The following is a 27,017-nucleotide window of genomic DNA, read 5'->3' as shown; positions in this document are numbered from 1 at the left end:
TATATTGTAAGAGAGCCTTTGTAAGGTGGTCTAGGAATAGAGATGGGTCATCATGTTTATCCTGGATGACCTCTTGGATTTTCTCGTAATTTACTGCTCTAAGGGTGGGCTTTGTTACAAATACAATTCCATGGGGTATTATAATTCCTTTCAGGGTCCTGGCTGGGGACTGCCTCAGCTCTGTGTAGGTGGAAAACCTGTCACTGAGAAGGGAGAAAGAGAAACCAGAGAGGCTGGAGAGGAAGAGAAGGGACTGTGGGTTGAGGCAGATAAGGCTCATTAGTGTGATTGAAATAGTGGAAGAATTATCTGATTTGGGCCTCACAGCTTGGAGGAGCTGATTTTTCCTTTGGTGGCTTCAGCCATGTGGTCACTTTTAATGAAGATGGGAGTGAGGTCACATGGCAAAATCCATTCTTTTTAACCCTAGGAAAGATGGCCATCAGCCACTTGGCTGTCTCCATCCTGACGGGGGGACAGTAGCTAACATGGCAGCGAGCCACATGTTTCCTTTAAGATTACCTATGTGTAGATATTTAGCTATCAACCCTGGTGTTTTGAGTTTTAAATTAACCCCTTTGTTACAGATTTTACAGCGTTTTAATCAGACCCAATATGCTTACAAATCTTGAGGCACAGAAAGTTTACGCAATGATTTTACAAATCTTGAGGTAAGATTTATACCTTAGCAAAAGTTTTAGAGAGTTAAACCAAAACCAATAGAGTATGAGATGAGCAGCAATCATCCTCACTGAGAATACTCTGTCTCTTTATTTTGTTTTGCTCACCTTTCCTGGCACATAGTCAGGTGGATCTCCTAATATGGGACAGATATTTTGGAAGAAATCTTTAAACAATCATGCTTGGGGCTAGCAGAGGAGAAACCATACCCCAACTCCAGAGTCAGCTTTTAATTGAAGTGGGACAGCATAAGACAGCAATCTAATGCCACTCATACCTAAAAGACACCTGAGCCCCTATAACCCTGAATCTAGTAAGCTGAGAACAAAGAAGGCTTAGAGATGGGAAGATTTTGAGTCCTGGCTATAGAGAGAAGGCCTGCAGGAGGGAGCTGAGAGATGCACCAGCCAGTGAAGAGTGTGTGCAGGGTGTGTGCACACTGCAACTGGCCTATCCCTTTGCTTTCTCCCCCTCCTGTTAGGTCTTGTTCCTGGCTCCCACTTTGCAACCAACTTACAGATCTATCTGTGGTAACCTAAAAGATAGGACATTTACACAGAGTATGGGGGGGGGGGGAGGGGGTGACTAGTCAAAAACAAACAGGGCTTAGAGTGGAGAAAAGAGAAATAGAGAATGGGGAATCTCTTGCCATTCCCAGATCGCTTTGCAGTATTTGTAAAGGTCCCAAATAATATTAGGATCTAGGGTACCATTAGGTGGTCTTTTGTATTATCTAAAGGGCATTGAAGCCAAGTTTAATTGCAAAAATGTATAAATTTAGGACCCTTCTGGTTAGGCATCAGGTGTTGAGGCTGGAGGTTTTCTTAGAGGCGTCCCAGTGGGGAATGAGAGAGCATGGAAGACATGATCTCATGGATGAGAGAGAAGGAAAATGTCACTGGAGCCTGCAGTTGTGGGCATCCCCGGGACTCATGGAGGACCGAATTAGGACCAAGCCATTCAGGGTGTTATCGCCACACTCAGTGGGGGTCAGAGGCTTAGCCTGGCTAAGCCAAAGGAGAGAGTGAATGCCTGGTACCAGGGCTTCCTTAGAGGTCAGAAGGCAAGGACAAAAATCAAGCTCTAAGAGGAGGGGTCTCATCCACAGGAAAGGATTGGAGAATGAAGTCACAAAAGCCACGAGGGCCTAGAGGGGCTGTGGGATTACAGACAGTTCAGAAGGGAAGATGGGAAATGAAAGTAGAAAGGAACATCAAAGCCCAGTTGGGCCTAAAGAAACTGTAGCCTTAAAAATTATGGATGGGGGTACCTCTGCCTTAAGAGTACCAGAGGGGTGTTGGACACCTACCAGTCACTTCCTTGGACACAGGGAAACGTTTTCACGGACCAATGTGGAAACTTACCTAATTGCTGCTGGTAGATGGGGTGCTGAGAAATCGGTGAACTGAAAGGTGAGTTTGTTGTGGGTGATGTTAATATTCTGACCCACCTGTTGGTGCTGCCTGCTGTCCTGACATAATAGCCTTATTTTAAGGGAAACTTCTCGCCTTCTCTCTCTTCTGCTTTTTCTCCCATGAGGTGTGCACACCTTGAACCCCCCCCTCTCCTTTCTGTCTATCTTTCTAATAAACTCTTTGCTTGCAGATGCAGCATCTGGGTTGTGAATTACTGGCCACCACAGCTGCCATGCCCACATGTCATGCATCTGCCCAACCCACCACTGCATCTTCCCAGCATGCCAGCAAGTTCTCCCTAACTCATGGGATACCCTGGTCTGGACAGCTGGGGGTTCCCCACGTGTGCATAGTTCATAACGGGTGGACTGGAGATGGACAGGTTCCCAGTGCAGATCAGACCACAAAAGGAAACACAGGCACTAGGAGATCCTATCCAGGGTTTCGGCACCAAATGTAAGCATTATAGTATTGGTGAAATTATTAAGGCCACTCCACGTAGTTAAAAGGAGATTTATTTAATGGCGTAACTTACAAATTAAGGGATAGGTAGGTCGCGGGGTCTGGGGAAGGTGTATCACAGTCCAGTGGTGTTCTCTGGAGCTCTGCTTGGCCCACCTCCACCATCCAGGGTCCCAGACCAGAGGGTGCTCGCCCATCCAGATCTCGGGTCTCCAGGTGCTTCCCTTGGCCCCGCCTTGTAGGCGTGACAGTTGCCGAAGTCTCAGTGGGGGTTGGAACTTCCAGATCAAAGCTGGAATGGCTAACCAATACATTATAGTTCAGATGGTAGGGTATCCTGGCAGTCGGAAGCCAAGGAATACCACAAAGTCACACTGCATAACAAACCTTACACAAGAGGTTTGTTGGGAAAGACACAGGAGTGATGGAGGGCAGCTGCCTCTGCTCAGGCAAGAAACAACAGGGACTCCACAGAAGGCGGGCTTTATACAGAGTTTCTTGGGGAGGTGGGTGTGGAACTTTTCAGGGTGAAGCTTTCCAGGGTGGGGACTGGTGGAATTTCAAGTCCAGAGCTTGGGCTTTTTACTCTGTAGGGCAGGGTCAGGGTCCAGCCATTAGGACAGTTAGAATGTTCTGTGGGTGGAACCTGGCATTTGGAGGTCAGCAGGGCAGGGTTCTGGTCACTCGTGTGGCTTGAGGGGCTTACAGTCAGAATTTTAGTAAATGTTTTACTCTAACTCACTGAAGGAGACTTGTTTAGGAGATAGGTAAGAAGATGATAAGTAGTATCTCACTGGTCAGTCAAAAGATTAAACTTTGAACCTTAGCAACTAAGTTGGGAAGGATAATCAAAAGGTGCCCCAGGTCCTTGTCTTCAGATAGGGTATAATGACACTCATTTTCAAAAGAACTTCTGTTAGAGATACTTAAAGTTATGGTACATGCAGGCAAAACACTCATACTGATAAAATAAATCTAAAAAAAAAGTTATGGTTACAGCTAAAAGTATTTGCTATTTATGACTCATAATTGTTAAGAAAGGGTGTTGAGAGGCTGGAAAGATGGTTCACCAGTTAAGGGTACTCTGTACTCTTGTTGATGATGTGAGTTCAGTTCTTAACACCATACAATGGCTCACAATAGTCCATAACTCCAATTTCAGGTGATCCAAAGCCCTCTTCTGGCATCTATGAGTACTGCATGCACAGGGTGCACATAAACTCACACACACACACACACACACACACACACACACACACACCACTTTGGAATTTTGCAAAGCTGATAATAATAGACTTGTAAAGTAGGACATAAACGCTACCATTCTATTTCTAGATGTTTACATCTTGGTTTCAGAGCAGAATGACACCCATACAAAAATATCCATGGTGGCATTATGTAATAACAAAAACTTAAAATTATCTCAAGTCAATGAACTGTGGCCTGATCACTATCTATAAAGAAGTGCTGGATATCAACAAGAATTGTTTTCTTTAAAAATTTTTTCTTCTTATTTTTATGTGTGTGAGTGTTTGCCTCCTGTGTACCACTTGCATGTACACAGAGGCCAGAAGAGGGCATCAGATCCCATGGGACAAGTTACAGACAGTTATGAACTGCCATGTGGGTGCTGGGAACTGAACCCAGGTCCTCTGCAAGAGTAGTCAGTGTTCTTAACTACTAAGCCATCTCTTCAGCACTTAAAAACATTGTTTTCTTACAAGAGTGTGAATTAACCTTGAAACACGGTACAAGTAATCAGAGAAAGCCACAAGGGGATTTTTATTTAGGTCAAAAGCAAGTAAGACTAAATTATAAATATGAGAAAAATCTATTTGAAAAGCAAGAAAACAAAATTCCTGCTTCTGGTTATGAAGATTAGAGCTGTGGTGGGGAGGCATGCTCATGTGGTTCCAGGGGTTTGGGTAATATTCCAGTTGTGGCATGGGACACCGTGTTCACAGTTGCTTATTTGATTGAAATATATGCCTACAGAATCTATGCATGCTTTGCATATGTTATTTCACATGGATCAACAAAATTTCTATCATGAAAGATCTCTATGTAGCAGGTATAGCATATTGAATCAGGTATGTCCAGGTAGAGAGGGTTAATTGGCTGAGAGTTGAAAGTATCACTTAGAGGAGAGATCTAGGCCATCACTTCAGTGTAGAAAGTTCTCTCTACAAGTATCCTCATATACTTAGGGAGCAAAATTTTTTTAAAGATGTGGGTGTTCATGAGTATGAGTAACATGTAGAGTGGATACAGTGACTTCTTTAAAGGGAACAATCCTTAGGGAATGGCAAATGTCCCTGAACACAGTGTCCCTCTGAACAAGAAATGATAGAGTGTTCCGGAAACAGGAAGCTGAGAGGCTTGAATGGACTGTCTCAAGTCAGAGGCTTAGTTCTTCCAAAGGTCATCACGAGGGAAAAAGAAGGCATAAAGGATGGGTGTGTTTGTTATATACCTTGTAGGGTCTGAGGAAACACTGAAGGAAGATCCCAGACTCAAATAGTATGTAAGAACAGAGAGTGTTTATTATACCACATGCATGTGGGGTTGCTCACCTGTACAAAATGGCGACAACCCTGAGATGAGCATTCAGGCTTCTTTTAAGTGTAACTAAGGGGAGTTTCAAGGTAGTCACCTAATTGGTTAGTATATTTTTAATTGGCTGAGGTTTAGTCTTATTGTTTTTGGACACACTTGCACAAGCTGGGATGTGACTCAGAAGGGGGCTGCTGGGTTTGTCCTTGAGATACAGTGAGGCTGACTTAGACCCTCTGGGTTTGTTCTCTCTCAACCCTGAATGAAAAGGCCTCATAGATAAATGGCCCTTCATTGGAAAAGACACCTGTTTGCCCTTCTCAGAGAACTGGAACCTAAATTCAGTTGTGAAAGTTGGACCCCTTTAACCTCAAGGGCGAGACCAGATATCTTCTAGGTAGAACTTCAGTGAGTGCAGGACCTGATAGAGTAAAAGTATCCAAACAGCAAAATCTCCCCCACCCCCCACACTGCTCCATGATGAAGGGAGAAAATGCTATCAGAGAGTTCATGGCCTGAAGTTTACCTGGGGTTACTCTACACACAGAGAAATGGGCTCTCATCCTGTTTCCTAGACCCCTCTGTAGGGACTCAGGGTGTTTATTACTTGAAGCTACCATTACTTTCGAGGTGGAGACATTTGGAACATTTTGCAAGAAGAAGAAAAACAGCTTTAGTCATCTTCCAAGGGGACGCACACTGAGTTCTCTTGAGACTCTTTCTAGAGGCCTCTGGGAACAATTACTGTTTTTGTTGTGAATCTTGTGCTTCCTTGAGTGGCAGCTATGACATAAATGGCATTTGGCCAAGATTGGGGAAATGTCTTTAGAAATAAGCTAAATGAGAAATAAGCTAAACTGCTACATGACCAGAAAGGGGGATCTGACTCAAAGGGAGGAGGGTGGTCTCATTCTGGATACAAATTGGATATGGCTTAGGCATGAGAAATGATACAAACAGGAAGCTCTCCTATTGCTATTTACATCGTATATTTGTCACGAAGGATGATGGCAAGATGGTAGAGCAAAGGCTAAGGAGAAACGGAATCCATGTCTCAGCAACACGGGGCCAGGGATGGGCCTCGAACTTGAGGGTTTTTCTTTCCTGTTCTTTTGTTTGTTTTTGTTTTTCATGGGGTTTTCAACATGTGTCCTCAGCTGATCTGGAATTTTCTATGTAGAGCAAGCTGACCCCAAATTTGTGGCAATCCATCTGCCAATGCCTCCTGAATGCTAGGATTCCATGTTTGTACCATCCTGCCCAGCTCTTAAGTTTTCAAACTTACAGAAAATTAGGGTCATGCTAGATGAGGGAGAGAAGAGGCCTGATCAAAGTATTCATATAATGAGTCAGTCTTGGTCTCTCTTGAAAACAAAAGAGAGACATTGAATTAACGCACTATTCCCCACTTAGAAGATAACTGAGTCACAAGTATGGGGCTCAGCTCCCACTCATACCCCTTAACAGCTCCAAACAGCACTCCATTTAAATGCAGCATTCGAATGACTTTCCCTTGGATAACTTGTTGGTAAACTCTCTTATTTCCATTCCACATATAAAGATCTGACCCACGGTGACAAGGCTAATACACAACAAGGCAGGAGTTTCTTGCCATGCTGGCGGTGTGGGCTCCGAGCAGCTTTCTCAGCCCCTGGGCCCCTGGCATGGCTTCCACACAGAGCACCAGGATGGAGGGGTTGTAGACTGGATGGACCCCCCACCTCATGTGGGCTTGCTCACGTTTCTGCTGGGATCTGGTTTTCTGGACCAAGCTGCCTTCTCTGAACTTCTAAAATTCCACGTGTATTCACATAAGAGCCGTGCTTGAGTTTGCAGAGAAGACAATTGAGTACTGGGTAAATCTAAGCATGCTGCAGGAAATGTTGAAAGATGTTCCTGCTAGGGTGAAAATAACTAGCTAGGTGGAAGAAGAAGACTGAGAAAATACCAGATGAACAAAGAGCTGTTGGTTTTGTCCTGCTTTGTACTTTTACACAGATGGAAGTAAATATTTAGGATATTGATGTGAGAGGGGTTTTTGGTATTAGAATAAATTTACCGTGGCACTTGGTTCTAGGAGTGTGGTACAAGAGGAACTCCTGGGCCATGTCCTTAGTTGGGTTTCTATGACTTTGACTGTAAGCAACTGGGGAGGAAAGGACTGATTTCATCTTACAGCTCACAGCCTGTACCGGAGGGAAGCCAGGACAGAAACTCACAACAGAACTGAAGCAGGACCACAGAGGAACATTGCTTCCTGGCTTTCTCTACATGGCTTACTCAACCTGCTCTCTTATACATCCCAGACCCACCTGCCCTGGAGTAGCTGCTCCCAGTGGGCTGGACCCTCCCACATCAATCAAGGAAGTGTTGACAAAAATCAACAAACAAATGAATCACTGACCAGCACAGCCAAGAAGCTAATGTTCTGCATCTCAGAAAGAGCTTTGCCTCCTAGGAACTATTATCATCATCACATTACTTATTTATTCACTAGACAAACATCTGTTGACCATCAGCTCTTGTCCGGGATGCTCCAAACACTCCAGATGTGATTGGGAATAACCTATTTACTCTCCACATAGAAATGTAGTGTCAGGCGTGGGCCAGCATGCCTTTCCTTTTAAGGAGCATATAATATTGAAAGTTCTACAGCCCATGTAGGCTGTCACAGCCACTCACTACTGGTGTAGTACAAAAGCGGCCAGAGGTGATACAGGAAGGAACGAATATGGCTGTGCACAATAGAAGTTTACTTGTGGTGAACAGGTGGCAGGCTAAACCTGGCTGGTCTAGGAGAAAAAAAAAAAAACACAAGTCGAGCACTGTTTGTAAGTTGTAAGTGCAAAGGCCCTGAGGCAAGAGGCTGCATAAAGCTTCGAAGAAAGCTGGGTGGTGGCTAGGGCCTGCAATCTTGGCACTCAGGGCAGTGGGAGAGAAGTACTGAGAGGCAGGAGAATTCCTGGGAGTTCAAAGCCAGCCTGAGTTAGAATGAAATCCAATCTGAAAACAAACACCTAAAAGCCTGAAAGGGATTGATGCAGAGGGAGAGGGGGTGTCAGGGAAGGGAAGGACAGTTGGCCAGCAGTTTCAAACTGCCTGAGACATCCATGACATTAACCTCAACTGTCCATCAGTTAGCACTATCTAAAGGATGTGATATGGTTAGATTTGCATTTGAAAGTGTTCTTACGGCAGTGTGCTGGATGAATTAGGTTGCATTATTGCACTATGATACATGAGGACTGGTATACTTGTATGTCAGATGACCAGTTACACAGGGGTCTAGCAATGTTTTATAGTAAGTAAATGATAAAGGATCACATGACATATGTTATAGGAAGCAGCCCTGACAGAGGGCTATCCTTATTTATTTTTTATTTTACCTTTTCTCTTTGAACAGAGATAGTGTGAAGTCAGGGAAGGTGTTTTGTTTACGTTTCCAGGCTTCTTGCACCAGGGTTACTACTCCTCAGGGTGCGTGCCAAGGGGAGGGAGCCTCCCTTGCTCTGGCTTCCTCTCCACACACCACTCAGCTGATGCCTGCAGCCACGCGTGGATCCAGACCCAGGACCATCTGCTAGATTTGGAAAGCATCTCAAGAATGAGATGGATTCACCCGAGAAACTGGATAAGAACAGCTTAGTGGGTAAGTTCCTTGCTCCTCTCGGAATGTCACACACACACAGACACACACACACACACACACACGTTAGTCAGAGCTGGAGTGGAGTACTGCAGATGTGTGACGTGGTCACAGGGAGACAGACCTACTGCCATTGACTTCAACTGGGCATGCCTGTCATCCCAGCACTCTGGAGGCTAAGGCAGGAGCATTGCTGTGAGTTTAAGGCTGGCCTTAGCTCTATAGCAAGACCCTGTCTCAATGGTGGGGTGGAGGGGGGCTCCAGTTCCATTTAGAACCCCTTGTTTGGTATTTGCTATTTACTTTGGTTTTATTTGGCTTTTGAATGGTGGTCTGTAACTTGCCCTCCTTCACTCCCTTTGTTTATCTTCGCACTGTTTTCTTCACCTTACATGGCAAAGAGATGGTGGAGGCTGAATTTCCTCCATGTTCAAATGTGTCTGATGATACTGTGATTAAGAAAAAAGTTAGCTTAAGCTGCATAATTTCAGATAAATGGAAAAAAGTTCAAAGAGTAAGACTTAGCCATAAGTACCAAGTACTATGCTTAGTACTGATGGCAGGGATGAATTGGGAAATGTTTGATTTTGGTTACCTTCTCAGACCCGACGGTTATGGGGGAAGTCTTTCCTATCATCTTCACTATGGTTTTACAAAGGAAGAGCCGGGTCTTGGAGAGTTTAGAACCTGGTTAAAACGTGATGGTGGTGATGTGGAGTTGAGGGTCTGTGCATGGGAGTTAAACTATGCTCTGTAAACTTCAGTTGCCAAAACCCTGTTTCAAGGTGAAGGCTGAGAAAGCAGTTAGCATTACTAACTCAGAAAAGAAAAATAGACATTAATCAGATTGGAAAACAGTCTTTTTTCTTGACGTAGGCATAGCGATACTGATAGCCTGAAGCATTTCACATCATTTGAAAATTCGAGACTAGTTCTCATGTCATCCAGGTTGTTGGTCCCAAACTTGCCTGGCAGCGGAGGGTGCCCCAAACTTAGTGCCTTCACCTCCTAAGTGTGGGGGTTGCAGGCATGCACACACTATGCTCTTTTCTTTCTTTTAAGAGACAAGGTCTCATATGGCCAATAAAAAAACACAACTCTCATCAAGAAGAATAAAAGATAGTTTATTTTTTAACCAGATATGAGTTACAGTGGCCTGGGAACATGGAATGGAGTGGTCCCAAGTAGTATGTCCCACTGTGCAAATGTTTTATGGAGTTTTTATAGTTAGAGAGAAAAAGAAATTCCTGAATCAAGACATTTTGGTGGGGACATCGGGCAGGCAGGTTACAGTGGGGTGGAGGTGGGACTGCCAGTCTCTTAAGTGGACTCCTTCCAGAAAATTTGACCTGATGTTCACACTGATGTTGGGACAGACACAGAGCTGGGCTCTGAATGGGTTTTAAGGGAGAAGAGAGGTCCTGTTAATTTTGCCTCTGCACTTACAAATTCCGGACTTAGAAACTCCTCAATTAAGAAATAATCAATTGATCAGCCTAATGTGGCTTTTTGGGGGTGGGAGGTGGGGAATTCACTTCACACTATAGAGCTCAGGTTGGCCATCTTCTGCCTCTGTGCCATGCCAGGCCTCGCCTTTTTAAACAAGTGGTTCTGTGAGAATTTTGATTTCCACTTTTACAGGGTAAGACAGCACCTGAGCAGAGGGTGTGATTGTCGCTGTCCCCTCAGTGAGGCATCTTAGGGTAGTCATAGGATTTGGAGTTTGGACATTTTAATCAAACGATAAACGTGTACTCTTGCAGAACAAACAGAATTGGGGCTTGTGTTTCCTGTGCTGTTGAAAATGCATGAGAAACATAACATGGATCTTCTGAGACTTAGAGACTGAGTTTACCCTTCTTCTGCTCCACTTCCAATACAGTCAGGATCTAGTATATAGTTCTCCAGCAATACAGAGTGGATAGTGGATAGTCCTCCCAGCAATACAGAGTGTATAGGAAGTAATCCTCCCAGCAATACAGAGTGTAGAGTGAGTAGTCCTCCCAGCAATACAGAGTGTAGAGTGAGTAGTCCTCCCAGCAATACAGAGTGTATAGTAAGTAGTCCTCCCAGCAATACAGAGTGTATAGTGAGTAGTCCTCCCAGCAATACAGAGTGTAGAGTGAGTAGTCCTCCCAGCAATACAGAGTGTAGAGTGAGTAGTCCTCCCAGCAATACAGAGTGTATAGTAAGCAGTCCTCCCAGCAATACAGAGTGTATAGTGAGTAGTCCTCCCAGCAATACAGAGTGTATAGTGAGTAGTCCTCCCAGCAATAGAGATGTGCACTCACTGGCAAATGGTGAGGGAATTGAATAGCTGCTTCTTGGCCATCTGGCTTTTGAAAGCTGTGTATGTACCTCTGTAACTCTAAGTTCATGATTCACAAGGGTAAGTCAGAGTCCCCTGGTGATGGGATGACAGTCACACTGTGACAATGGACAAATCAGGGCCCCACCCCCAGAAACCCCATGGGCAACCCTTGTTAACACACCACTGCTTACCAGCTGTTGACTTTCTACCCTCCCTTTCACTGAAGTGTCAGAGTTAACTGGACTCAGATGTCTACACTGTGGGGGTTCCTCTCAGAATTAACATCGGCACCTTCTTGGGGCCCTTTGTAAGAAGTGCAGACTTCTGTCTATCACCACCTATGTCCATGAGATCCTGGTACTTCGGGATGTCTGGGCCTGAGAAGTTGCATCCAAATCAGTTCACAGGGGTGGAGACGTCACCAGGCTGAAACCATGTTTTGTGTTTGTTTGTGTTCCTTTTGGCAAATGTTTGCTTAAAATGGTTCTTCTGTGGAAGCTATTGGTCTGTTTTAGAGGAACAGACAGGCAGGAAAGATGAATTATAGGTACTGAAAAACACTGTTTGCTCCTAGGCTTCATATTTGATGCTGAAGGCCGTGCTCTCTACAGAGAGATCCTAGAAGCTGCTGGAGCGCTGTTCTATCCACTGTGTCTTAACAGGGTAGGAGGTGGAGGAGCGAGGGACTGATGGAGGGAGGGAAGGAAGGAGAACACTTGCCAGACATTATTTTTTCTTTAAACTTTTCTTTGTAAAAGCATAAATATATGAAAAGTTAAGAAAACAGAAATAGGGGCTGGAGAGATGGAGCAGCTGTTAAGAGCACTTACTGCTCTTGCAGAGAACCTCGGTTCGGTTCCCAGCACCCATAGGTGAACATCACAAGTGTCTGTAACTCCAGTTCCTGGGCATCTTCTGGCCTCCTCATGCACTGTGTGCACATGATGCACATATATACATGAAGGCAAACACACACATAAAACAAAAATAAATCAAATCTCTTCATAAAAACATTTTAAAAAGAACTCAGAACCATTATGTTTCCATCACTCAGAAACATTTGCTTTAATTTTCTCCCAGAATTCTTTTTTATGCATGTATTTGTACTAATTGGGATCCCATTAGCCAAATGGTTTTATGCCATACCATTTTTTTTTCTGCCAGCATGCACAAAAAGCTGGGTTCAATCCTCAGCATGTACGAGGGTACACACCAGAAAACCAGTACTGGGGAGGTGGACGAAGGAGCCATCTTCAGTTACACATTAGTTTGAAATCAGCCTGGGCTACATGCAGCCCTGTCCACAATTAATTAATAAAACGTATGCAAAAATACAATATTGTGTGTCTGTCAGGGTGTTTGCTACTTACCGATGGTAGACATGAAACTGTTGAGAGGCCATCTGAAGAGAACTCTTAAGGACAAAACCCCTGTGCCTGTGGGCAATGCTGTCGTTTCAGAAACAGAGAGACCTAGAAGCACGGGGTGTGGGGACAGAGGAGAATGATGCAAGGCCACATCTTCTCTTTACTTTCTCATAATGATGTGGGGGTGAGTGTACAGGAAGGCGGAAACATGAAGGAGAGAATGCAATGGCTTATGGTTCTTGGGTTAATTAAGTCTCGTGAGAGGGAGTCTCTTCTGATGGATCATTATTTCTGACAAGAACTTCCAAATAGACCCATAAATCTAACTTGTGGTGCAGCATCATTCTGAGACTTCAAAGTGGGTTAGAGTGGACTCTCCACTCACCCACTGGCTTCTACAGTGAGCCAGAAGGGATCCAGGAACAGAACACCCCTTCAAAGCACTAAACATTTACAGGGAAGACGCAGAAAGCAGCTAAAACTCACACTGGACCCTAGAGTACCCGGGGTGGCAGTGGTGCAGGTTATAAGAAGAAGCAGGTAGGGCAACTGAGGTAGAGGAATATGTGGGATGCAAGTGGGCATGAGGGACAACGATCTGTGCAAAGGGGCAGACCTGTGGAGGGCTTTTCCTGGACCCATGGCTGGGTCACTAAAATTGTAGTGTAGACCATCAGCAGGTCAGCGACTGAAAATTGAACTCCTGATGTTCAGGAGTTTGCATGGCAAGCCTGGCCTCCTGAGTCCCAGGCTTGGGTGCTGCTGCCGAATTGGGTCTTTTTCAAGAACTGTGGAGCCAGGCTTCTGGAGGGAGGGATGCATGAGGAGGGGCAATCATGGCGTTTATCACCAGCCAACTCTGATTTAGAAGGTTCTCTTATGCTGTTATTGTTGAGATGGGTGTTGCTATGTAGCCTAGAATGGTCTTTAACTCCCTATCCAGGCTCAGCTGCACACATGCTGGGATTATCAGTATGAATGACTTTGCATAATTTTAACTGGACAGTTATAAACTTCTTCTCCTCCTTCTCCTCCTCCTTGTCTTCTTCCTTCCTCCCTCCCTCCCTCCCTCCCTCCCCCCCTCTCTCTCTCTGTTTGTTTCTGTCTGTCTATCTCTTTCTTCCTCTCTTTAATTTTCTAAAAGTTGGGTTTCAGTTCTAAAAGTGGGAACTCTGAAAGTCCCCAGCTTCTAAAAGTTTCTAGAAGCTGGGAAGATGGTTCATTACGTTAAATTCTTACTGTGTGATCATGAGGGCATGAGTTGGGAAGTCCAGAACCCAAATAAAAGCCTGTTGATAATACTGTATGTGTGTATTATCCTAACCCCTGTGCTGATGGGAAGGAGGCAAAGACTGGAAGATCCCTGGGGAGCAGAGATGTTTCTGAAAAGGCTATCTCTGGATTCAATGAGAGACCCTGCCTCAAAAAATAAGGAGAGAGTAATAGAGGAAGGCACCAAACATCAACCTCTGGTCTCCACACATGCATGTATATGCACGTACATCCGCATGCACATGTAGGCACACACACACACACACACACACACACACACACACACACACACGTTCACAAGAACACCAAAAAAACCTGGACAATTGTCAAAGTTTCACCAGCTCACCTGTGGGGCTCATAATTCCTTTACATACATTGCTTTAGCAGCTCCTCCCAACTAGCTGTTGTGTTCATGTAGCAGAGGAGGATGCTTATGGGGGAGAGATCATGTGATTACCTTGGTGTCTCTGGCTTTGGTGTACAGCTGTCTTGATTAGAACATGTGGCCACCTGACCCAAGGTCTGTCTTTTCAGGGCTGCTCATGTCCTGTCTGCCCATGGGCTGGTTCTGCTAACGGCTTTCTATGCTTTTCTTTCTGACTTGGTAGGGTAAGCCTTGAATTTTCCATTTCAGAACTGGTTGGATCTTAGATCTTTATTTGGATCTCTAGTCTTTATCCAGTTAAAAAATTAAAACAAGGTATAAAACAACAATGGACATAAGACTTAAGTGTTTAGCTTGGAAGGGACAATGGGCAGGCCATGTATAAAGTAAGAATCCTGTGAGCTCTGAGGCAAACAGCACAGGAAATCAAACATTATTTGCAATACACACCACAGGAAGCTGCCTATGCTAAGACCTGTAGGAGACCAGATTGTCATCCCTAGAGACAAATACCTGTATGTAAATGCCTGGGAATTGGCCTGTAAAGACAGACATACATGCATGATAATTATTTTCCTTCTCTATATAAATGTGGAACTGAGTGGAGGTAGTTAAAGGGAGCTTAAGTCTTAAACTTTGATTTTTTTTTCAGTGAGAACACATGTATAGGCTGTATTAATACTAAAAAATCGCTAGCAAATAGGATGCAGTAATGATTCTGTGAGCATACAAACACCCAATGCCTTATATTTTATTTAAAACTTTGATTCCATTTATTTATGTGTGTGGGTGCATTCACATGCCACATCATAGACACAGAGGTCAGAGGACAACTTGTAAGAGCTGATTCTTTCTTTCTGTCACGTGTGTCCCGAGCATCAGACTTGGGTCACTGGGCTTGGTGGTAAGTACCCTATCCTCCAAGCGATCTCACCAGTCCAAAGTGTCTTTTTATCCTGCACAGCGACATCAGATTCACCTCAGGGTAGTTCCATGACTTCAGAGGTTGATGTTTCAGGAACTTTTAGAGTAGGCAGGCAAGCCATTACTGTTCATAATGCAATCCTTGTGGACATTTAGAGCCTGAACAAAACACTTATAAAGTGTTAATACTAAATATGTCTCTAAAATGAAGATAATCTCACCCATCAAGATACGCAGTTGAGAAGTCTGAAACAATCTCATGAGCTCGGACCATGCAGAAGGAGGTACATGTACCGTCAGAGAGGAAGGGGTGGGTTCAGACTCCTTAAAGGGCATTGACCATTTAGTAAGATTGTAAATCTCTTTAACCTGACACATACAATACCAGGAATTTATTCCATACACATGCACAAAATAGATGCTTAAAAACTTTCACCACTTCACTCTTCATAAAAGCAAAAACCCAGGACCCTTTTAAGTGCATATATACGGCAGGTCCCAACATATTGGTGCAAGTTCCAAAGTGACTTTAGCAGATGGATAAGGAGGCAACTATGGCCTGAGTCTCTAACCTGGGCAGGGGAATGGCTGGGATTGCAGGGCGGTGCATCTAGCAAAGACAATTCTTTTTTTTTTTTTTTTTTTGTTTTTTTGGTTTTTCGAGACAGGGTTTCTCTGTGAAGCTTTGCGCCTTTCCTGGGACTCACTTGGTAGTCCAGGCTGGCCTTAAACTCACAGAGATCCACCTGGCTCTGCCTCCCGAGTGCTGGGATTAAAGGCGTGCGCCACCACCGCCCGGCGCAAAGGCAATTCTAATGTTTGAGTGGAAAATGTGACTCAATCAGAAGGGATTGGGAGATGAGAATGGAGGAAAAGAGAATAGACAGAGGACTACAAGGAGGTGAAAGGATGACTATAAAGAATTCTAACATGAAAAGTTTGGCCAGATATGCACATTTCATGAATAAGAAGTTACGATTGATGTGACTGAAGCTTCAAGATGTTAAGTTATTGATGTAGGACTTAAAATAAGTTTCCTCTTTTTACAAAGCAGTTTGATAAGTCCCTGGATTTTCTATCCATTTGTAAAGTGGGAATAATAGGATACAATTACATACACACACACACATACATACAGAGATACACACACACACACACACACACACACACACACAAACAGATACACATATACACAGAGAGACTCAGACACACACAGACATAGACACAAACACAGATAGACACAGGCACACAGAGACATAGGCACACACACGCATTAATGCATGGATCAGGATCTATGTAAAAATGGTATCATTTATTCTTTATCAGATCTTCCAAAATAGGCCACTCCTATCCCCATCTTACTGATGAAGAAGAGACTTGGAGAATCTCTTTAGGAATGATTGTGTAAAGCTCTGGAGTTGGCACAGGAGAGACCTTGCATAGAAACGCACATCCAGGGGTTCTAAGATGTTTTCCTGCACGCACATCCCTCTTCTCTCTAGGGATAACAGCCCCTCCCTACCTATCCCAGGGCTTGTTTTGAATTTCATCTGGAGACTTCAAGGGGCTCAAGAATCTGATGGTCCTGAAATGAGTGATTCACGATCACATTCCAAGACATCATGCTGGCCTTACAAAAACATGCCTTACAAAAACATATTGGTTATCAGAGGCTTCTTCCTCTTTCTTCTTCTTTTTTTTTTTTTGTTTTGTTTTGTTTTGTTTTGTTTTGTTTTCGAGACAGGGTTTCTCAGTGTAGTTTTGGTGCCTGTCCTGGGTCTCGTTCTGTAGACCAGGCTGGCCTCGAACTCACAGAGATCCGCCTGGCTCTGCCTCTCGAGTACTGGGATTAAAGGTGTGCACTATCACCACCCGGTGCTGAGCAGCTTCTTGAAAGGGACAGACCATTTTTAATTTCTAAGCACCCTCTACACAAAACACGTGTGTGTGTGTGTGTGTGTGTGTGTGTGTGCGTGTGCGCGTGCGTGCACGCGTGTGCGCGCTTGCACGCGTGTGCACAGCTGTTTGTAACTATACTCACAGTGTGAATGGAGTTAGGTTTGCTACTCCATCTTGTCAGTAGTCTTGGGCAGTGACATATTCCGTCCTCACCTGCCTGAAAGCTTTGCTAAGTATCACTTAGATTACGAGCTCGCCTCTTTCTCACTTCCCAGGCATCAACAAAAGCCGGCTTGGCGTGTGTGGCTGGATCCTGTTTTTCCTCTCCTTGCTGTTGATGCTCCTTACCTTCCCCTTCTCCATATGGATGTGCTTGAAGGTAATGCCCTGGGAAATGAGTGGGTACCTCCCTGGGAACCGACGGACACTAAGACTAAAGGTTTTCCCTTAATCTCTCAGATCATTAAGGAGTATGAACGAGCTGTTGTCTTCCGACTGGGACGCATCCAAACTGATAAAGCCAAGGGACCAGGTATGGAGACTGTGGACATCTGTTACTGCCACTTGTGGCATCTAGCATAGAAAGCCAGAGACTTTGTGTTTCAGGCAGTGGACAGCTGTCACTCCAGCAGGGAGAGAGCTCCAGTGGGAGAGACCCCTAACATGGAACGCTGAGCATTATGAAATCTGAACCTACTTCATAACTCACCCCCTGAGTAGTCCCATAAATGGGTGACATTGACTGGATGTCATTTATTCCCGGGGCTGTGAAGAGCCGGGGCTAGGGAATGAAGGAAGAAAGTAAATGGCCCATGGGGACCATTAAATTACTCACAAGGACTTTTCAAGGAGCTGGATTTTATTATCTTTTGAAAGGGCTAACAGACTACACACACACACACACACACACACACACACGGTATATATGGCTTCTTCTTGCAGTGAGCCGATGAATAATGAGAGGAAATGGAAGTCAGGTGTCTCCCTGGGTGGAGGCTTCTAGTTTTGAAAGTGAAGCTGTTGAGACCGATATAGATTTAATGATGTGTCAGTGAGTGTCCCAGTGGCTGGCAGTAAAGAGGGGCGTCCCAGCATCCAATTCCAGGCGCACTGTTTCTTCCCATGCTCTCTGCAACTCTGGGAAGTAAAAATTGTTACAAACTATTCAAATTATAGAATGCCTTTTTCGGTTGGGGGAGGGGTGGGAGGTGTTAGATAGCGAAGAGCCTTAGACCTGAGGTCTTGATTCACAGCTCCGCTTAAACTACGCGTTGCTTGTAGTTTTGACTTCTAACAATGACAATTTCATATGGTCGGTTTTAATATTATGGATCAGAAGGGCTGTCACAAAACAGTATCCATTAGTTATATTTCTCTGACAACATTTGCTTTCTGGTCCTGCTCCTGCACTTTGAGTAAAATCGCTGTGTCTCCAACCACACTGTACGACCTGGGGTGGGAGAGCAGAAGCCTTCTATGCACGGTACAGCAGGTACAGCAAGACTCTGTACTTGACCATGAACCAACAACACTGTGTTATTACATGTTATAGTTTAAAAACAAAACTGTGAGAGTCTTCCAAGGATACTTTTGTGAATGAGCCCTGACCATTTCAGGTGGTATAATTTTTGTCAAATTTCATAACCAACCTAAGAGAGAACGAGGCAAGAATCACTTCCTACAGCTGCTTCTATGCATTTATCAAGACATCAGTGCTAGACTCTACCAGTGAAGAGTAACCAAGCTCACTCCCTTCAGTCCTGCTCCCCAGCTGACGGGCCCAAGACGATGTTAAAATACCACGAGAGCAGGGAGAGAGGCGGAATAGCCACCTCTTGGAGAACTCCAGAGGACAATGTTTTCTTCTTAATGAATTCTCCTGAAAGACTTCTCTGCTAAGAGTCCCAGGATAATAACCCCCGTCATGCATGTCTCTGGGGCTAATGGTTTGCCTCAGAACATCATGAACACCAGAGGGAAACAAACCCAACTGCTAACACTTTTGCAAATGGCAAATTATCCTCTAGTAATAAAAGTATTAATGAGAAGGGCAGCCAGATCCAGCACTTCACGGATGCCTGACGTCGTGCTCAATACTTTGTTATCATGCGGACCCATGCTTCATCTTCAGTTGTACGCTGGTAATGGAAGCTCAGGAAAGATGGGCGAATGGTCCCAGACATGGGGGTGGCTGACACTGAACTCAAGGTAGTTCTCAGGAACTTGGGATTAACCAGAGACCACACACACACACACACAGCATACACACACCACACACACACACCACACACCACACACCCACACACACACACACACACACACATACACACACACCACACACACAGACACACACACACACATACACACACACCACACACACAGACACACCACACACACACACACATACACACACCACACACACACACCACACACACACACACACACACACACACACGGCAGTGGGAGAGGGGAAGTCGGGTGGGGATTCTTACCACAGGACTCAGGAAAATTTAGAGAACAAAATAAAGCTTGAAATACTATTAATTAATGACTGAAACCACAGTGTTCTCAGCCCATGTTGCTGGCTCTTCACTCAGAGGAAAAGCTGATTTCTGCCTTGAAAACAAACACTGTAATATAAAGATTTCCTGATGGATGGAAATGGCTCCATGTCCTCATCTTGTTGTCACGCCTCGTGGCTATGATGCTTATAAAGAACGAAAGCCTCGGGGTAAAGCTGAGGACACATGGTATTCTCAAGTGGGTTTTCTTACATTGCCCTTCCCTGACCTGCTCCAAACCCAGTACTTACTACTCACTGGGCAACAGAAGTGAGTGCACCTGGGGGCCGCCATTGTGCGTGAACACAGCTAAACTCGAGACACGTCAGTTCTCAGTTCTGCACTGCGCTGTGTGCAGGGAATCTGAGTCCCTGGAAGACTGTGCTAGCCAAGTGCCGAGCACTAATATATATAATTATATAATATAATTAACAAATACAGTACACTAATATATAAATAGAATATATTGTGTTATATATTATATAGTGTATAATTATATATAGTATTGTTACACACACGCACATATATATATATGTACAGTTTTTTATATAAACTCTAAGTTGTTCAAGCTGGATTTGGATTCTTTATGGAGCCCATGCAGGGCTTGAACTTGTAACCCACCTACCTCAGCCTCCTTCCTGAGTACCTAAGACTGGGTGGAAGATTTTAATGCAGAATTCCTTCAGCACTGTTGATGATGTGGAAGCTGTTGCCAGTAGCTGATAAGCGCAACCAAACTTCACCCTTTACAGTTAGAAAACCAGTTTCCCTTCTTAAATTAACCTCAAAATAAATGCTTAAGCAGAAGTAGATTCCCTAAGAATAAAAATTTAAAAACGTGTGTCAGGGACCTTAATGTTTTGCCAAAGGTCCTTAATTCCTAAGTAGTTAGGTTCCTTTCATTATTGACCGACCAGGATCAGTTACCTTCACTAAAGCTGAATGTGTTCACATTGAAGATCCAAGAAACACATATAGCACTACAAAAAGATGATGTTCAATATATCCGGAAGACCCTCTTTGTCATTCTCTTGAACAGGTCAAGTTTTAAATCAGTTTTCTTTCTTCAAAGGTTTGATCCTGGTCCTGCCCTGCATTGACGTGTTTGTCAAGGTCGATCTCCGAACAGTTACCTGCAACATTCCTCCACAAGAGGTATAAGAGTAAACAAAGGTTACTAAAAATAAAGCCCCGAGGTCCCCTAGGACGTGGGCATAATTTTAACCTTCCAGGGGGAGGGTGACTTCATTCCCACCCCGACCCCAGGGCCTGCTTGAAATGCTTCAGGTGACTACCTTCAGCCAAATGAGAATGAAGCGGAAGGGAGGGGCTGATGAAAGACACGGAATAGCCAGGTGGAGGTCGGCCCAGCCCTGGCAGGGCAGCTGGGGGAGGGGGATGGCAGCTGCTTAGAGGAGACAGGAGGCCGGGGCAGGGAAAGCTGAGCGGGCAGGAGGGGCTGGTGTGAGGGTGGGGTGTGTGGTGAGAGGGGAGGGTCAGGCTGCCTTCTCCACAGCCTTCTCTGAGGGCCTTTCAGAATCAGCGGCACAGCTTACCTCTACTTTTGCTGTTTATTTTTGGTGCCTATTTGTATGTGTTGGGACAGAACAAGTATAGGGACAGTACAGAGGCTACATAGGGCCCGCAAGAATTTGAACTTCAAATAAATCTTGAAAAAGTATGAATTAATGATCCAAAGCAGTAACTTAGTACTAGAGAAGAAATGATTCTGACAGGCAGGCTGCCCTCTTATAACCCAAGGCATCTAGAAAGAAAAGGAAACACAGGAAAGATGGGGGAAGGCCAAAGCCATAAGCAAGCAAAGGCCCAGGTACCTACCATGGCTGTCAGGAGCCATGGAGGAACCACTTCAGAGGTGAGCCACCGTAGACGCTACTGGAAAGCTTCGAATGGCTTTTGTGGCTCTGTAGTGGACAGTTTTCAGGTTCTGGTCCCAAGGTCCTCCCAGAAATAACACTGGAAGAGAGAAAGGGGGAGGAGTGAGGGGAAAGAGGGAGAGAGGGAGAGAGGAGGGAGACAGATACAGAGAGAGTGGGAGACGTCATCCACACTGTTCAGAATCCATGGTGCTGAGTCTCTGTAAAGCTAACACAGTTGCTTTGCTTGAATATAGAACACGGTCTCTGGCGCCATCTATGGTTCCTAAGAGGCATTGCTTCTTCCTTTAGCCCAAAGAGAACCGCACACCATGTAGACAACAGGACGCAAGGAAGGAGAAGAAGGCGGGGCTATTGGGATGTAAGAATTCTCTGAGTTGAAGCTACAAGGTTAGGTAGGGATGAAACTTGTGCAGTCATTTAGCTGTGAGATATTGTTATTCTGAAGCCAGGACAGATGTTTGGCAATTGCCAGCATGAGCTGCCATCAACGAGTTCCTTCGGTGAGGGAGGACTATGGGGTTGGCTGCCTCTTTGCCAATTGTAAAACAGCACCCATGTGGTTTCACTCTGTCTATGCTCTGCAGATCCTCACAAGAGACTCTGTGACCACCCAAGTGGATGGAGTCGTCTACTACAGAATCTACAGCGCCATCTCAGCGGTGGCCAATGTGAACGATGTTCACCAAGCCACATTCCTGCTGGCTCAGACCACTCTGAGAAATGTCTTAGGGACACAGACCTTGTCCCAGATCTTATCTGGGCGAGAAGAGATCGCCCACAGCATCCAGGTGAAGATTCAAAGTACTATGATGAATTCCCTCATTTTAGTGGTCAGTGACTACCAACATCAATAGTTCAGAATAGAGACTCTCTGACTCAGAGACAGCTGTCCTCTCAAGATGGGTTTCCTTAACTCTGGTAATACCATCTGCCTGTCATCACAAGGTATAGATTTAAAGATTTGCATGGGAGCTTGAGAGATGGCTCTGTGGTTAAGCCTCCTTCTCTTGCAGAGGACCTTGGTTTGATTCCCGGTTCCCACATGCTAGCTCACAACTCCAGTTCCAGGAGATCCAATGCCCTCTTCTGGTCTCCTCTGGTACCAGGCACACACAATGCATAGATATACATGTAGGCAAAATACCTATACATATAAAATTAAATAATTTTAAAACATTAAATGTTTGCATGGGAGAAGGAAGCTTCGGAAATTGTTCCTCTTATCTTTTTTCTCTTTAAATTTGAAATTATGAACAAACATTGCACACTTAACCTTTTTAAAAAGAAGTTATAAGGCATATTTATTTTCAGTTTAAACTACTTTGAAAGAAATACAACCCACCAGGCGGTGGTGGTGCACGCCTTTAATCCCAGCACTCTGGAGGCAGAGCCAGGCGGATCTCTGTGAGTTCGAGGCCAGCCTGGTCTACAGAGCAAGATCCAGGACAGGAACCAAAGCTACACTGAGAAACCCTGTCTCGAAAAAACAAAACAAAAAAAAAAGTACAACCCTTATCAGGTAGCCCTTGGATGCTTGCATCTCTGTGGTATAAAATAGGGAAGTTCATTTGAGACAAGGAAACTGGGCAATACGTGGACAATTTAAACCTCATACTATAACCAGTATCAATAATCATCCATAATAATAACCATTGAAGGTATAACAAATCTGGCCTCACCACTGCCACATTCTAGTTTATAAATGGCATTTCTGTATTTTCTTACGTCCACAACACTGTGATTCTGAACCTCCTCTCTGTATGTTAGAAGGAAATTCAGCCTGAATCCCTCATGGCTTCCCTGCAGTCTGGAAGTTAGGACAAGTACCCCAATCAGTTCTGCCTAAGGGGTCCCCGCAGCATCAGTGAGAACTCTGAAAATTGGCAACAAACCAAAGCCAGATCTCAAGCATCCTAGCTGGACTCACCAACTCCCCCCCCCCCCCTCCCCCCCCCCCCCCCCCCCCCCCCGCCAAGTCACAGCCAGCAGGGGTCATTGGCTGATTGGCTGCTTGGTGGCAGAGTTCTCTGCCCCTCCCCTCTTTTTGGGTCTTGCTGTTCAGTCACACTTGTTTCTCTGGGGTGACCTGCAGCATATCTTCCATGATTTAAAGTCTGCACAAAGGACAGACTATTCTTCAAATGTGCTAAAAATATCTTCTACAATCTCTTGCTTTCAAAAGTATATACCTTACCGCTTGTTTAAAATGACCACAGAGCAGAGGCTGATGAAGGCAAGATAAGTATTTTGGAAGAAATCAAAACAAAACAATAATGACCACTGGGGTCATTTTGGGCCACTGGTTGATATGTGGATTAGCTCCAAACCGAGTAACAAAGCTGATAGGAGGCCTGTCCTGGGTGAGAGAAACTGAGACTCCCGTTAGCAAGCTGATGTAGTCATTCTAATTGTACAGCCAGGACAAAATCCTGGACTGTCTGAGAAGCCCATGCACTGATGTCTGGAACACTTGCTCAAATCTGCAAGGACATCATATAATTTCTTAGGAGGTTAGAGGATGGATTCTTTTAGTCAACCAACAGGTGATGTATCAAGATTTTATGTGTGTGAGAGAGATCCAGCCTCATGTATCCCACATTGGCCTTGAATTCCCTATATAACTGAGGATGACCTTGAACTTGTGATTCTTCTGCCTCTACCTCGAGTGCTGAGATTACAGGCATACACCACCATGCCTAGTTTTATGTCGCTCTGGGACTCAAACCCAGGACTTTCTGCTTGCTAGGCAAGTTCTCGACCAACAGAGCTATACCCCCAACTCAAGATTGGTCCATGAAACCTTCAGGGGATTCACTTCCATTCCCAACACCATTAATGAGTTTAGAAAAGACAGCCTCCCCAAACACACCAGATACTTGGGACAGGTCACATGTCTTCACCAATGCCTTTTCTCCTGGAAACAGACGTTGCTTGATGATGCCACTGAGCTATGGGGAATCCGAGTGGCCAGGGTGGAGATCAAAGATGTCCGGATTCCTGTGCAGCTGCAGAGGTCCATGGCAGCTGAGGCTGAGGCCACCCGGGAAGCCAGAGCCAAGGTAAGAAACACTGGATTAGCATGGTGATGGACAAGGATGGAGCTGAAGGGAGAATAGAGTCCCAATCATTGTTCCGCAAGAGATTCTTTCCACAGACGTATCTTTCCCGAGAAGTTCCCTAAAAGACAGTGGGCAGCTTACCATAGCTTGAGGACGCTTGGTACTAAGTCATTCTGCTTGCTGCATGTGAGGTCATCAGCAATGCAGGGAGCAACATTGGCCCCACATTAGGTCTTCAGCAGAATGTGACTAAACAAAGCATTTCAGATCCCGTGAAGCAGAACCTGGAGCCATCCAGGAACCCACCATCATTATAAGCTGACATTTCAGAAGTGACCAGCTTTGTGCTTATGTTTCAAGCATTGCCACTGGAGTATGATAGATGTTACTGGATTTAAAAGAGTGACTGAATCCAAGCCAGGTTAGAATTGGAACCTGTGAAACTCAGCCTGGCCCTGAGTGTCCTAGAATCTGCTGTCACTTTTGTTCGGCATGGATGGATTTACTGGTGTGAGAGACTGGAAATCTTCAGGTACGACTCTCAGGAAACCACACTGTGGCTAAGAGAGGTTTTTCTCTACCCTCATTCCTTAGTCACACTTGCTTTGTCTACGGAGTATCGGCAGCTCCTAAGTAGGACTCCTTTGGCACATGGAAAGCAAGTGCCCACAGACGGGTCAGTTGAGCCCTGGCCGGGGTAATCTTCGGATTTAGAACAGCCAATAGAGAGTCCCAACGAGGGTTATGGGGCTGGGGTTCATCACCGCTATGATCAAAAGCTGAGAGAATAGAAACAATTCTGGCATTGTAAGAACGAGACTAATTTGGCAACAGAATAAAATAAGAGTCAGAGATGGCCCCTCAGGAGGTAACAGCATTTGTCATACAAGCCCGACTTCCTGAGATGGATCCCTACAACCTACAATAGGGCAGAGCTGGCTCCTGAATGTTGTTCTCAGCCCTCCACACACATGTTCTCAGGTTAGATGGTCAAGTTTTCATTTGCTTAAATGACACTGCTTTTATCTGCTTGATAAAACAGAATTTGCGGGCTCATAATTTGTAAAATATTTATCCCCAGTGTCCTAGTCTATACCTCTGTTGCTGTATATATACCTCTATACCACAACCAAAATTAGCTTGGGGAGAAAAGGGTTTATTTCAGTCATGGCAGGAGCCGATGCGGAGGCCATGGAGGAAGGCTGCTCACTGGCTTGTTCTTCATAGCTTGCTCAAGTTGCTTTCTTATACAACCCAGGACCATCTGCCCAGCGATGGCACTGCCCACAGTGGGCTGGGCCCTCCCATATCAGTCATTAATCAAGAGAATGTTCCCATGGACTTGCTCACAGGCGATTTAATGGAGGCAATCCCCCAGATAAGTTCCTTCTTCCCAGATGAGTCTACTTTGAGTCAAGTAGCCAAACAACCCAACTGAAACAAAACAAAACCCACAACCAACCAGAACATTCACTCTGTGCAACTTCCTGAATTTTCTCAAGTCCTCTAGAATGTGAAAATCTCGTCTTCGATAAGAAAGCGAGCAGAGAAAACACACGCGGCAAGACGGGGACACAGCCCCACAAAAGGAGCCCCGGACACCACGCAGTTGTCAACTTCCCTTCCTCTCGTTTTAGGTCCTTGCAGCCGAGGGAGAAATGAATGCCTCCAAGTCCCTGAAGTCGGCTTCCGTGGTGCTGTCGGAGTCCCCCGTCGCCCTCCAGCTGCGTTACCTCCAGACCTTGACCACTGTGGCCACTGAGAAGAATTCCACCATCGTGTTTCCCCTGCCTATGAACATACTGGAGGGCATTGGTGGCATCAGCTATGACAACAATAAGAAGGTCATTGCGAAAGCCTGAGGTCTTCCCAGTGACCACCTACTGCTTAGAAAGGCCTTTCTGTACCGGGAGAAGTCAGCTCTTAGCAAAGAGGGAGGTCAGCACCCTGCAGCTACAGTAACTCCACATCTAGCAGAATTCCCAGGGGGAGGCACAGCAGCCACACAAACACACACAAAACTGAGAGCTGCACAGGGCATTTATTTTTGAGGCATAACCAATGCTCAATATTCTTAGTAACTAGTTAGTAGTTGTCCCTGACAATCAGCAGGGACTTTCTCTCAGAAGGGGGAGAGACTGTGGGTGACTTTGACGAGAACTACAGATTGAAGCTGTGTTGAAGAAGGACCTCAGGTCCTTTGTAAAGGAAAGCAGAGCCTGTATTTTTGGTACGTATTTGATTTACTGCTCTTACTTGCTATGGCTCAAGTAGGCATAAGGAAATCCCTCAAGACTGAAAATTAGGATCAGTTTGGATGTGGAGCTGCAACCTAGGAGCAAGAGTACAGGGCAAGGGTGTCAGCTGAAGTCCTGCTCTCTGGACACTCTGCATGTCCTGTTCAGGTGTTGGCCATTCTCAGCCTCATGCACATTTATCACGAGCAGAGGAACAGCAAGGCAGAAAAGCACAGAGCAATTTGCTAGTCAGAACATCTGTAACCACTGGGGAGGTCGTTCTGTGAATTGCATGTTTTCACTCTGCAAGTCCCAAGAGCTGTAGTGATTAAGAGCTGTTTGTA

General features: G+C 45.0%; 1 protein-coding gene across 2 annotated transcripts; it reads left to right on the top strand.

The window, feature by feature from the left end:
• Nucleotides 1-8,720: 8,720 nt before the first annotated feature.
• Stoml3 (stomatin like 3) lies at nucleotides 8,721-26,938 on the top strand. Of its 2 annotated transcripts, none has more exons than XM_059264661.1 (7): nucleotides 8,721-8,760; nucleotides 17,191-17,294; nucleotides 17,375-17,447; nucleotides 20,549-20,631; nucleotides 21,962-22,165; nucleotides 24,302-24,436; nucleotides 26,074-26,938. In XM_059264661.1, exons 1-7 carry the CDS (start codon nucleotides 8,721-8,723, stop codon nucleotides 26,296-26,298), a joined length of 864 nt encoding a protein of 287 aa, XP_059120644.1. In that variant the 3' UTR covers nucleotides 26,299-26,938. The 2 variants fall into 2 exon arrangements, with proteins under 2 accessions (XP_059120644.1, XP_059120643.1); XM_059264660.1 differs by lacking the exon at nucleotides 8,721-8,760 and adding an exon at nucleotides 9,834-9,896 and having other exon boundaries at nucleotides 17,199-17,294.
• Nucleotides 26,939-27,017: the final 79 nt, after the last annotated feature.

The sequence above is a fragment of the Peromyscus eremicus genome, chromosome 6, assembly GCF_949786415.1.
Source record: "Peromyscus eremicus chromosome 6, PerEre_H2_v1, whole genome shotgun sequence".
NCBI lineage: Eukaryota > Metazoa > Chordata > Mammalia > Rodentia > Cricetidae > Peromyscus > Peromyscus eremicus.
This window is presented reverse-complemented; position numbering and strand designations above follow the sequence as displayed.